At 47.4% G+C, this 13,678-nt stretch overlaps 1 protein-coding gene across 8 annotated transcripts in view; it reads left to right on the top strand.

Moving 5' to 3' along the window:
• KLHL3 (kelch like family member 3) overlaps positions 1-8,547 on the top strand; it is a 384,889-nt gene extending 376,342 nt beyond the window's left edge. For all 8 annotated transcript variants that reach the window (XM_066272563.1, XM_066272564.1, XM_066272566.1 and 5 more), the window contains 2 exons: positions 945-1,088; positions 5,778-8,547. In XM_066272563.1, coding sequence (XP_066128660.1) covers positions 945-1,088; positions 5,778-5,806 — 173 coding nt within the window. In that variant the 3' untranslated portion in view covers positions 5,807-8,547. The remainder of the gene's footprint in view (positions 1-944; positions 1,089-5,777) is intronic.
• Positions 8,548-13,678: the final 5,131 nt, after the last annotated feature.

Genomic DNA, 13,678 nt, shown 5'->3' with positions numbered 1-13,678 from the left:
TAACTAATCTACTATTGGACATTCTAGGTTATTTCCATTTTTATATAACTGATACTTTGGCTATTATAAATGGTCCTTATAGTTGATCAATACATACATTTAAATTATTTTTTCAACTAAAAGGCTGGAAGTGGGATTTTGGGGGCAGAGGGAGCATGTGTGCTCTCGACACCGTCCGGGAGCCTGGGGCACTTCGTACTCTCACCAGTATTTGAGAGTATCTTCGCCACCACTGATAATTACTACTTTTTGAGCATCATCAATCCCTTACTCTAGTTTTGAAAAGATACACAGTATATTGGACTACGGCCTTTCAAAGACTTGCTGAGCAAGAATTAGATTTTTCTTTTATGAGTTCCTGCTGATGAGACCTTGCCCCCAAAACAGCTCACTCTGAGATCCGGGTGGGCAGAGTGCCACATCGCTGGGAACCATGTGTGTATTTAGACCACAGTTATGGGAAAGGGTAGCAGACACTACCATTAGCACCCCACTTTATGGATATAGTAGGGTTTATCACAGAAACACTTACAAGCAGAATGATAGCGGTGTGCATGAAATCCCCTGCACTGTCTCATTCTGTAGCTCTGGACATGTGAGGTCTGCGCACACCGGTGCCCAGCACTCCATAGAAAGGGGCCTGTTCCCATCACTCTGCATATGATAGAGTCGGCAGCAGGAAACAGCCGGAAGCTTGCGGTAGGGAAAGCTCCCTGGTCAGGGTCAGAGGAGGCACCGTGTTAGGAAGGGGGACCTCAGAGCCCAGTAGCTGGTGTCAGTATGTACTGCTGTTGAACAAACAGACCTGTGGGCAGATTCTCTTGTGTGCTACCCCGAAGGAGAGAGAGGGCCTCCTGGGTACTCCAGACTTATTTGTCTCTTACCCATCCCGGTTCCTTGGTGCTCCTGCTCTCTGTTTCTCACGGCTTCTGCTTGATTCCCAGGGGTCTGTGCAGTGAACGGGCTCCTGTATGTGGTTGGAGGGGATGACGGATCCTGCAACTTGGCTTCAGTGGAGTACTACAATCCCGTCACCGACAAGTGGACACTGCTGCCAACCAACATGAGCACAGGGCGGAGCTACGCAGGTCAGAGGGCCCCACCCCAACCCCACTCTACACTAGGTGCACAGGGTGGGGCGGGGTGACCTTGCTCCATTTGGGATGACAGATAATTGTCACATGTCACCACTCCTCCATTCTGTGCTCACCACAGGCACCCATAATTAGCACTTGCTTCCCTAGCAAACCTGAGTATACCCTCAGAAGTCCTAACACAGTATTTCAGGGACCTCTTCCAGGTGATCTAAGTTGTCATAACAGGCTTTAGAATGTTATTGCCATTCCTGGTTTGTTTTGTGCCGGTCTTCTAGGTGGAGCAAGATACAGTTCTTGCTTTCCAGAAATTAAATTGGAGAGATAAGACCTGCCTACACAAAACAAGAACTACGGGATGATGCACACATATGTTCTGTATGTAATCAATGCACTGTACAGACTTTAGGACATGACAGGTGAGAGCGGGCAGAGCCAGGGGGCACTTCCCGGGAAGATGGGCTTGATCAACCTGTCAGGGCTATCACAGTCACACAGAAAGGGAAAGCTTCCCTTTGCTGTTCCTCCTCCCTGGACCGTGGTGCAGTGTGTTAGGTGCAGTGTAGGCATTTGCTCACGTGTTTTCAACATCCCTCTGGTCGAAGGGGACTGTTTTCCTTCAATGTTACAGATGATGAAACTGAGGTTTAAAGAGTTTGAATAATCCGCTCAAGTGCACACAGCTAACAAATTGGTAGGCAGAATTCAGACCCAGGTCTGACTCCTAAGCCTGTGCCCTTCATGTTACCCTGGCTCAGGGTTGGGGAGAAAAGAATTCCACACAAGAGGTTGAAGGGAAGAGTGAGGCAGGAGGCCTGTTCCTGGGGAATGTGTGGGGCGGGCTTGGTGAGGTGCAAGCGTAGGAGTGGAGCGGGTCCTGCTGAGGTCAGACAGATACATTTATATATATGTCTGCTGTCGGGAGACACATGCATCCCCATCATACAGCCCAGCTCCCTGTGTCTGGTCTTCCAGAAGCTGGGATAATTAGGGCTAACATGTATTTTTTGAGCACATACAAGGTGCCAGGCATAATCCTAAGTATTTTATTATACATTATCTCACTTAATCTACATAAGGACGGCTCTGATGGTACTCTTATTCCCATTTTGTGTTAAAAAGGTCAGTCCTTCCTTGTTTAGATTTTAGGGCAAAGGAAGATTGGGCCTTGCAGACTCAAAGGGGTTTGTATCATCATCACAGTCTGTCAACACAAGGCTTTAATTTCAGTGAATTTATTTTACTTTTACTCCTTCATTTAGGATTTTTATCTACTAAGTAGAAAAGATTTTCCTGACTTGTGGTGGCACAGTGGATCAAGCGTAGACCTGGAACACTGAGGTCGCCGGTACAAAACCCTGGGCTTGCCCAGTCAAGGCGGGAGTTGATGCTTCCTGCTCCTCCCGCCTTTCTCTCTCTCTCTCTCTCTCTCTCTCTCTCTCTCTTTTCTCTAAAATGAATAAATAAATAAAAATAGTAAGTAGAAAAGATTTTAGTTCCTGGCTTGGTGGCTAAATGGACAGAGCATCATCCCGGCACACCGAGGTTGTGGGTTTGCTCCCTGGTCAGGGCACGTGCGAGAGAAGTATGCAATGAGTGCACAACTAGAGAAAAGGAACAACTAAGTGGAACGAGTTGATGCTTCTCTATCTCCCTTTCTATTTCCCTTCCTCCTTTTCTCTCTCTCCTTCTCCTCCTCCTCCTCCTCCTTCTTCTTCTTCTTCTTCTTCTTCTTCTTCTTCTTCTTCTTCTTCTTCTTCTTCTCTCTCTCTCTCTCTCTCTCTCTCTCTCTCAAATCAATGGAAAAATTAAAAAAAAATTTAAATAGAAAAGATTTTAGAGAAATTTTTGTCCTAGAGTGATTCTGTTCTCATGGTTAATTTCATTTTCTTTTTGAAGAAACGAGCAGGGCATTCTCTAGTAGGGCATGGGGCCTGTGAGGGACGCTCCTTGGCTCCCTGCTTGCATTACTGAGGGAAAGCTGAGGTGTGAGTGGTTAGAATTTCATACACATGCTGAGTATTTCGTGTCCATCTTTCTTGTCTGCTCACTCTAGGAAGGAGACATGCAAACATGCAATTTATCTTCAAACCCATTGACTGAGTGAATCTGTTTTCTTAAAATCAAAGAAAATGTCCTGAAACACAAAGATTTATGGACAAAATTATCATTGGAACATTATTTATAATAGCAAAAAACTGAGAAACTACTTAGTGTGAGGGAAACAGTTAAATAAACTGGAATATTGCCCTGGCTGGTTGGTTCAGTGGATAGAGCATTGGCCTGGTGTGCAGACATCCCAGGTTCAATCCTCAGTCAGGGCACACAGGAGAAGCGACCATCTGCTTCTCTCCCCTTCCTTCTCCCCCGTCTCTCTCTCTTCCCCTCTCGCAGCCAGTGGCTCAACTGGTTCTATCATCAGCCCTGGGTGCTAAGAATAGCTCAGTTGGTCCGAGCACCGGCTTCAGGCACTGAGGATAGCTCGGTTGATTCAAGCATTGGCCCCGGACAGGGGTTGCTGGTGGATCCCAGTCAGGGTGCATACAGGAATCTGTCTTTCTATCTCCTCACCTCCTCTCACTTAAAAAAAAAACCTGGAATATTTATACAGTGAAAGTATTTTTAATGCCATGAGAAAATATTTTTGACAGACTGTTAGGTTAAAAATGGAGGATGCCAAATGTATGTACCATGTGAGCTTAGTCATGTGGTCCTGGATCATGGAGCATTGAATAGCTGCTGCTTAAGGATGTTGGAGTCAGATCTGAATTTGAATCCTAGCTCTGCCACTAGCCCTGGGACTCTGGGCAAGGTAATCAATCTGACTGAACCTCTGCTTTCTCATTTGTAAAGTGAGAATAAAATTATACCAAGCTTCTCAGGGCAGGTATGAGAGTGAAATGTGATTGTAGTTGGAAAGGGTTTATTTAGCACATGCCTCCGGGGCACACTGAAACCACTCAGAAATTTATTGTGATTATTATTAGAAGCTGGGAAATATTCCAAAAAGGTAATGTTGATTCTCTGTATGAAGGGATGAAAGTTTTTTTTTCTTTTTTACTTTGTGTTTCTCTGCATTTTTCAAGTTTTCCCATAATGGAATATTTTACTTTTATAATAAAAAGAAAAGTTCATATTAAAACACTACAGGTGCTGGCCAGGTAGCTCAGTTGGTTAGAGCATCATCCCAACATGCTGAGGTTGCAGGTTCGATCCCCAATAAGGGCACATATAAGAATCAACCAATGACGGCAGAAATAAGAGGACCGACAAGTCTAACAAGCTGATGTTTCTCTCTTTTTGTTCTCTCCCTTCCTCTATCTCTAAAAAATCAGTTAAAAAAATGCAGGAGGCTGCTCTAAAAAAAAAAACCACCTGGCAAAAGGTAAACCTGATGTGCAGGCAGGGTGTCCCCAAGGTCAGGCACGGTGTCCCCAAGGTCAGGCAGCACATCTGGGTCTGAGGACTCAGCTTCCGCTGCCAATAAGCTTTTTTCTGTACTTTTATCTAGAAATGAACATGAAATGAATTTTGTAGCAGAATTTCACCATTGGGATATCCTAGGGTTTCTTTTAGCAATGCTTTCTTAATTTTATCTTCAACCAGAAGATTTTGTAGTCATGAGAATACATTGAAATAAGGGTCCAGTTACCATCATACCTGTAGACCCTGCCTGTAAGGTAGTGTTTTGTCCAGATGGAGGTACAGAAAAATTCATAGATGCTTGTTTAAATATGAAAGGAGACTATTTGTCTCAGGCATAAAGAAGTTAAGGGTGGGTGTGGTGGCTCAGACTGTCATTGAAGAACCAGGTGTCTCCTCTCTTTTCTGTTCTGCCAGCTTTATTAATAGCTTCTTATGCCCCTTGCTTGCATGAGCACATCAGGCAGGGCCAAGGACAAAGCCGAAGTTGTAGCACTGGCAGGCTTGCATTTACAGTCATGTTGGCCAGGACTGGATCACATGGCACTTCCAGCTGAAAGGTAGTCTGGGAAGCTGAGCTCAGACTCACTGGTCAGTATAGGAGAGGACAGTAAGTAAGAGGAATGTTGTCTGAATCAACCTACAGTACCTGCCACGTGGCATCAGTCCAGTACAGGGGATTTCAGGGTCATACGTGGATTTTCAAAGTTAGCTGTTGAATAGGGTTCAACTTGGCTGAAACTGCAACACATGAAGACCTGTCTTAAGGTAAGGAGGCTACACTGCAGCTGGTGGCAGAGGTAGGATTGCAGTTCAGGATTTTTTACTTCCAGGAAGTCAGTCTGTTCTTTCTGGGTCATTGCAGTACCTTTTAAAAGTAGACATGAATCACTCATCACTTCTCTTAAAGTGATACACACTTCAAGCTGTGGAGTGGCTTCTGGGTTTCCAGTGAGGGTGCTGAGAGCATCGTTAAGCTGAGTGCTGCGGTCGGGCAAGGGCATCGTTACTATAAGGGCTGAATTTGTGTGATGACGTGGGCGAGACCACTAGTCTGTGGTGTCAAGGGACTGTGCTCGTGGCTTCAGATATCTGTGGGAACGTGGCTGTTCGAGTGGGCAGCAGCCAGGTGCTGGCAGCCTGAGCCCACGGGCCCTTTGCCTTGCTGTGGTGCAGGGTGTCTTGGATTCATGGACTCCTTGGGGCTCTGAATACCTTTGGGAAGGCTGAAATGATCACTTTCTCCCCCTTTTATCTTAGGTGTTGCTGTGATTCACAAGCCCTTGTGACCCCAACTCCCACTGCCAGGAGGTGGGGAAAGGGAGGGGTGCTGCCTGGGGCTCAGAACAGAGGGACCATGACGGCCGGATCCCACTCGCTGGGAGAGTCTGCAGTGGAGCGAGAGCCGCCTCCTCCGACTCGGCTGCGTAGAGTCGGAGTGAAGACTGGGGACCCACCTCCTGCACCCGTGAGGGGCTTTGGCCTCTGTCCCAAACAGTGGGTTCCTGATAGCTTTGGGCCATATCTTTTGGGCATTTGTATGTTTCTACAGGGACAATATGTATGGGAGTATGTGTGTGTGTGTGTGTGTGTGTGAGAGAGAGAGAGAGAGAGAGAGAGAGAGAGAGAAAGAGAGAGAGAGAGAGAGAGAGAGAGAGAATATGTATGTGTTTAGAAAATCGTGTCTCATTAAATTGGGGGTGGGGTGTTACATTCTACTGGATTTCTGTACTACTGATTCTTCCGCTGTGCTAAAAATCAGATCACAGAAACCTCTCTTCTGGATTTGCCCCGTGGGCACTCTGAGACTACTTCAGCTGCTGTCTCCTGAGGTCCAGTTGGATAGGGATGGCCAGCAGTGACCGGCAAAAGAAGCAGTGCTCTGCCCATGCCCACACACTGGCCTTGACTACTGGCCTGCCTGCAGGAGAGGCAGGTGTTCTCAAAGCTGCACTGCGTCCTCTGTGTGTAGACTAGGAACAGGTGGGTCCCCGGCCCGTCGGCTGGGTGCTGTTTGTTCCTCAGGCTCTCCTACAAGAACTGCTCAGTCTTTGGCCTACTGGTCTATGATGTCATGAACTCCAGGTTTGGAGATTTTGTGTCTCTTCAGCTGGGAAAACTAGCTCTTCAGAGGAGACACATTAGGAAAAAATGTACACAAAAAACAAAGAAACCAAAGTGGAAAGGCTTCAGTCCCTGCCCATAATAGTCTCGGAGAGAATCCTACTTCTGAATTTTTTCAGGATGTGGAAGTCCCCATTGTACTTATTATCCAGGAGTAATTACTCACAATAACCCATTTACCCTCAGAAGTGTACTTATTCAGAGAATAAGTAAAAGGTCACCCTACCTCCAAACTCAAGGATAGATTTGTCCCTGTGTTGGGTGGGGTCACGTGTTATTCAGGGGAACATGGGTGGCTTCAAAGGAGTATAGTGGCTGGGGCGGGTCCTCGGCACTTTGTGATGATGGTCAAATCTGATATCCGTGTCTTCCTGTCCTCGTGCTCGCCCCCTGTCCCAGGGCCTGTGCTCTCTTCCTCTCCAGCCCTCAGAGCACTCCCTCCTCCTGGCTCCCCTGTGGGGCAGGAGATGGTGATAGCCTACATGTGTGATCTCGCTCAGGGACACTTGCATTTTAAGAGAGGAACTAATAAGAACTTTGCTAATTTATAGGACAAATGATTAATGACAGAACTTGAAGAATCTGGAGGAGGGGGTATTTGAAGGTCATGTGCATTAAAAAGGAACCTTAAGGCTGTGCTGTTCCTGAACCAGCAAGTTGCTTATGCTGGAATTTCTCGCATAAGGAGGGAGGTCCTGTGTCTGGAGAACAGTCTTACACCTTGGACGCTGGTGTTTACCTTCCATGAGGAACAGAGGGGCTTGATGAACCCTGATATTGGACTTCTGATTCATCTGGACTCCTTCCAAGAAGATATTACAGGAGACTGGCATTCCCCCTATCTCCCCCTCAGTTAGAAATCCAGGATCTTCCCTAGCTAGTTGGCCTGGCCACTCTGTATTTACAGTATATTTATTGTGCACTAAACACTGAACTCTCTTGAAGATGAAACTTCTGGTGTTGAGCAGATGTTATTTCAGTAAGACTTTCGGAGAGGATCAAGGCACCCAGAATTTTTAGTAGCCTTGGGAAGAGGCTAAAATACCCAGCTTTGCTGGGCCTGGAAGAAATGTCTCCAAAGGGATCAAGGCGAGCTTTCAGCTGGGTGCTCTGCCCTCACCCAGCGCTGAAGGGGACTGTTGTCCGAGCTCTGCCTGGCTCTGGATTGGAAGCTGATGGAGTAAGCCTTTTGTTTCAAATGTTCTTCCTCCTGATCTGAGGAAGGGTTGGGATTTAGTTGTGGTGTGTGTCAGTGTGGGTGTGCAGGTGTGTTTTGGGGATAAAGGTAAAATTGGGGTCTGATTGTGCTTTTCACACAGCTTCTGGTTTCAGATGAAAGGTGAACTCCCTGTCCCCTCTCCCAGCACAGAGGAGGTGGATTCCATGCTTGTTTGTGTGTCTTCTTCCCAGAAGATTCCCTTCCCTGAAAGCTAGCAAGCCATGTTTTCTGTGCTGTCGGCTCCACCTCATGTCTCCCTTCCAAGGAAGCACTGCCCCTACTGGTAGCACTGCTGAGGCCATGTTCATTTCATCCTCATGTGTCCTTTCTCACGGGGACAGAACACTGGTATGTCATCACCAAAAAGCCAAACTGCTCTAACTGCCCACAGATGCCATCAGAAACTGGATGTCTCTTTATCACCAGGTACTATTCTCTCTCCACAGTGGACACAACAGACTTATTTTCAAGTCTGTGCTGGTTACGTGGTAGATGAATCCTCAGCCCCCATGCAGGTGGCCACAACTCCTTGTGAATGCAGCTTTGTCAGTGGTGTATCTGAAGTAGGATCACAGGGATGAAATGGAAATGTAGCCCAAGGGTAGAAGCAGCTATTTGGATACCAATTTAGGCTACAAAGAAGTCAGGTTCTGAATTCCAAAGTTATTTCTCATAAGTACCCAATGGCTTCTCCATCTAAAAAGTTGCAGTATTATGCAAATGAAAGTGACCTCATTTTCTGCTATGCAATAAGAATACTTCTCTTTCATGACAAACCAGTTGTAACATTCCCTAAGATGCTTTTTAAGCTGTCTTACTTTGATATCTGTTGTGTGATGTTAGTATATTCCTGAGCCAGATCCTTTCAAAGATTGCCTTTTTATAAAATTGAAGCTACAGCTTTCAGGCTAAAATTTTAATGTAGATATTTTTATAAAATAAATTTTCAGGATATTTGAATTGCTTTTTATTGTCCACGACAATGAAATGTTACGTTCTATGCATCATTCACTCTTAAACGCAGTCCATGCCTGTAGCTGTCTTCCCTTTGTGTCTTATGTTCCCAAAACTGATTTTTCAGTGACTCCAGAGAGAAAACACAATCAGTCGTGTTTCTTGAAACCCTTAGGGACTACGTTAAGTCAGACTTAGACTCAGCACTTACCCACCTGTGGCTGCTGTTTTGGAATCTGCTCTCCGCAGTTGTGAGGCTGGTTGGCCCATCTCCTGGCGGCTCTCCCTGCCTGGCACTGAGCCTGGCCCGCTGTGGCGCGGAGAAGCCCCGGAACACGGCCTGCCCTCCAGCACATGCTCTTGGGAGTGTCCTATGTCCAGTAGGCCAGTCCTCATTCTATTCCGTCTCCTTATTCTGGAGCTTCCAACCGCATAAAGCCTTTGCTGCCAGGGGATATCCCTTTTGGAAGCCTCCTGCCTGTGAACTTTAAAAGAGGGTCACTCTCATGATCCCCATTAAAAATGTGTCAAGCGTGTGCTTCACAGATGTGTATACAACACTTAAAAATTACTTGTTTTTTGAGTGTCTACACTCCGGGCTCTCTTCTGTGTATTTATCTTCCATTAGCCTCATTTTAAAAAACTTTATTTTTTGATTATTGGGACGGGTGCCATTTGAATTGCCCCCGCGCTCCCCATTTGCACCTTGTTGGGTCAAGTGGGAGGTTGAACAGACTCATGTTCCAGCTAGCTGGAGTTTTTAAGTGTTTGCCTGGAGAAGCAAGGGGAGTGGAATGTATTTTTTGTGTGTTTGCACTGCTTAGAGTCCTAAGCCCCTTAAGTTCAGCTGTGCTGTACATCTACTGACCAAGCAGCAGAGCTGGCAGCTGTCCCAGCATTTGGGAATGGAAGAAGCTTCTTCTGTGGTGATGATCACAGCCTCATCATGGGACTCCCTGTGCAGCCTCTGTCATGAGACTCAGTGACTCGTGGGTCAGCCATGGCAGGAATGCACGAGACTGTGGCATTTGGAGAAACAAATTGCTCTCCTGCTATGTTCTTGCCTTTGGTTATGAAATTTCAAATTATTTTTTTCCCCTTTCAGTGGCAATAAAGGACCATTGCTAGACTTCTTGTTTAATTTGTATATGATGTGTAAAATACCTTCTTTGAAGGAACACTCAAGACACTGAATGTGTATGTCTGTGTGGGTGCACCCTGTCTGAGAGGTTGTTCATAGGCAGGCAGACTTGGTCACCGACACCCATACAACACATTGCATAGGTAAGGTCCTTGATCTGGTGTTTTCTGCTCAGACATTAAGGACTATATATCTTATAAAAGAACACTTGTCACATGCTTGATCAGTTACAGTGCTAGCTAAAGAAACAGTCCTTCAAATGTATTATTTTAATAGGAATGATATTCTAGTTTCCCATACTTTGTTACTTTAATTTTAATAAAAGCTGAACTGTGAGAACCTTTCTCAGTATTTCATTTCTGTAGTCCACCTTCTCCACTATGTCTCAGATGTGAAAAAAACACTTATTCCTACGTGTCTTCAGATATAATTTTTTTTCTCTTTAGGTTGGTTGAGAGTCGTCCTGGAGTGTGGAGGTTGCTGGTTCAATTCCCCGGTCAGGGCACATACAGGAGCAGCTCAATGTTCCTGTCTCTTTCTCCCTACCTCTCTTAAACAAACAAACAAACAAACAAACAAACAAACAAACAAAAGAACTTCTGGAGAGGGTCTGAGTTCCATTGTCCTGTTCTCTGACCCAAGAACAGTGTCAGACGCACAAAGACCTCCTCTGTGAGGCCTAGAGAAGCCAGTCCCTCCAGTCAGTGTTCAGTGGCCCGGGCGAGTGCCTGCTGGTCATGTGAGGTGGGTGTGCTGGTTCAGGCATGAGGAGGAGGAGACAGATTCAGCTGTAAGTAAAGATTTTTACAAGTTTGTTAATGCCCCTAGAGATTTTGTAAGTATTTTCTAATGTTTCATTATTAAATATATAAATATTAACTATATTTTCTTTTATATATATACATATATATACAACTATTAACTATGTTGGTTTATAAAATATCAACATATATGAAATAATAGTTATAGCTGACATCTATGGAATACTTACTATGTGCCAGACACCTTTCTAAGTGCTTTACTTATTATCAATGCATTTAATCCCCATCGCAGTCTTCTGAGTTACTATTATCTTCATTTTACAGATGAAGATAAGAAATTCGGAGAGGTTAATCAACTTGCCAAAGGTAGCACTGGCTGCAGAAGGATGGAGCCACTCGAGTCTGGGCCCCTAGTCCTCTGTCCCTTCATCTTTGAGGAGGTGAGGGGGACAGGGCATCCTGAGGAGCGCCAAGGAGATGTCGGCTCCAGGGGCCCCTGGGAAGTGCCAACATGGTTCAGGAAAAACACCGACGCCCAAGTTTTCAGGCCACTTGGACCAAAACTGCCCCCATCTTTTATTGCTGGTAAATAATCATATTTGTTACTATGACGATAGTAGCAGTAGCCACTATTGACTGTGCTTATTCTGTGCCAGACACCCTGCTAAATGCTTTGTAACTTGGCCTTTAGTCCACAACCTCCAAGGCAGGTGGCACTGCCCCTTTGGAGGTGGGTGTTTCCTATTGGCTGTCCTGCCTCACCCCTTTCCACACTCCTCTTGCTTACCTGTGGTCACAGGGAGCTGGCTCTGGGGCATAGGATGGCCATCTAAATGGGGCCTCACCGTGTGGGAGGTGAGCCTCTTCAGAAGACTCGGCTCACCTGCAGCGTGTCAAATCTGCCTGCTCAGGGTCCTGGGCTCCTACGCGGACTAACAAACTGGACAGGTCTGGTCCCCTTCAGGAAGGCGGTCACCGCCCTATCCCAGATGACAGATGGGCAGCACCGAGGGGTCAGGTCCAGCTTTAAGTTGAAGATTCCCACAAGATGAAAGGGGCCTCTTGGCTAGACCCCTCCCCACATTTGGGAAAGTAAGTTTTTAGCTCCAATAGGGCATAGCCTGCTTGGCATACTCTGCATCCTTGGTGCCCAGCATGTGGACACTTGGCAGAAATGCCCAGGAGACAGGCATGAAAGGGAGGACCAGGTGCTGAGGCCACCGCCGTGCCCCACTCCCTGCTGCCCTGGGCTGGCCTCCTGCCATACCGTCTCTTTCCCCCCTGTGTGAGGAGCCTGGTGCCTTGCCCTCCGCATCTACAGAACACAGCCTTTTTGTGACTGGGAGCCCCACAACCGCCCTGAAGGCTGCGGGCAGATAGGAATTTGCATCCTCTAGGGATGGAGAAGGCCCAGAGAGTGAATCCACTTATCTCAGGGTCTATCATAGTGATCAGTGAAGCAGACCCAGATAGAAACTACCAGCAATTTTGACGCACAATTGAGTTTGAGAACCAGCCTGAGGGCTGTAAGCGGCAGTTTTAGTAAACACAGTAGCTAGCGTTTGTTGTGTGTGTACTGTGTGCCAGGCCTTGTGCCGAATGCTTTACTTCCAGTTAACCCCCACAGTACATCTTGGAGGCAGATTATGCCCAGTTGACAGGATCACAGGGGTTAATTAACTGGCCCAAAGTAACAGAGCCATGAGAGGTGCAGCCCCATCCTCCTGTTGAGGCTGCTTGCTAAGTGTGTCTCCTCACATCCCAGAGGGCTGTGCCTTATGGGTGCATCCCAGAGTGAGGGGGTTGTGATGTCTGGCCCTCAGGGGCAAGCAGTGGGGCAGAGCCCAGAGCCAGGCTGGAGGCATGCTCTGCCACCAACTGGCTGCAGGCCGCCTATCAGGGGCCTGTTACCAGCTCCCAGAGTGGCGGGGGGGACTGAGGAACTAGTGAGTGCTGTTGGCAAAGGCCCTTTCCTTCCCCTTGACCCTCTGGGCCTGGTTTCCCTTTTCCCAGAAAAAGTTAGAGTGAAACAATATTTGGTAGTTTTTCTACTAACATTTTTCTAGTTTATAAATAGGGGCTTTTACCCTAACTTGCTAGTTTACTGGAATATAACACCTGTTTCTGTCTACCCCCCCCCCCCCCCCCCCCCCCCCCGTGATTTCCCGGAGCGCTCTGCATTCCCCGCTGGCTGTCCTTTCCTGCCAGGCGGCTTTGGCCATCATGCCCCATGGCAGGGCTCATGGGAAGGGGCCCCTCGCTGGGGTCCAGTCTAGCCCCTGTGTTTGCAGATGGGAAGATGGCCTGGAGCTGCAGAAAGGCAGCTGGCTGTTGTTCATGAGCCATTTCTAAGCGGACTCTTGGCGCCTAAGAGAGCCTGGTTCCCCATGAGCCCAGGGAGGGCTTGCCGCCTGCCTGCCGCCCTTGGGGTTGCTCTGGGGCTGAGGAACGGCAGTGACTGCAGGCCTGAGAGCCACGACCCCTCTGGGGTAGGACACAGAAGAGGGTGGGCCTGCCATGGCCCACAGGAGTCTCCTGTCCCGTGGTCAGTCCAACTTTGAAGGCTGCTCCAGGCTCTGGATGGCTAGAGGCCCGACTCCTCCTCAGGGGTCGGAGTCCTCCATTGCCTCCGGCGCAGGAAGCCTTGTTCACGGCTGTGTGACCTGCAGGGCACTGCTTCCTTCCTTGGACTCAGTTCCTCATCTGTAAACTGAGGACCCTTGTGTCCTTATGAGCATTTACTCCACACATGAGGCCCTACTCGCTCTCCCGCTCGACTGGTGTGCAGATGAGGCTGAGGCCCAGCGACAGTGCGAGCAGGGTCTGCACATACGTCTGTGGAAGTAGTTTCTGACAACTATGCCACACATTTTTAAGTTCTTTTTTTTCAGAGGGGGCACCTGGATCTGAACCAGGGACATTTTTAAGCTCTTAAGTCACTGGGCCCCAGTAAACACACATG

The sequence above is a fragment of the Saccopteryx bilineata genome, chromosome 4 (assembly GCF_036850765.1).
Source record: "Saccopteryx bilineata isolate mSacBil1 chromosome 4, mSacBil1_pri_phased_curated, whole genome shotgun sequence".
Classification (NCBI taxonomy): domain Eukaryota; kingdom Metazoa; phylum Chordata; class Mammalia; order Chiroptera; family Emballonuridae; genus Saccopteryx; species Saccopteryx bilineata.
Note: the sequence above shows the minus strand (reverse complement) of the source record. Positions and strands in the feature narration are given on the sequence as shown.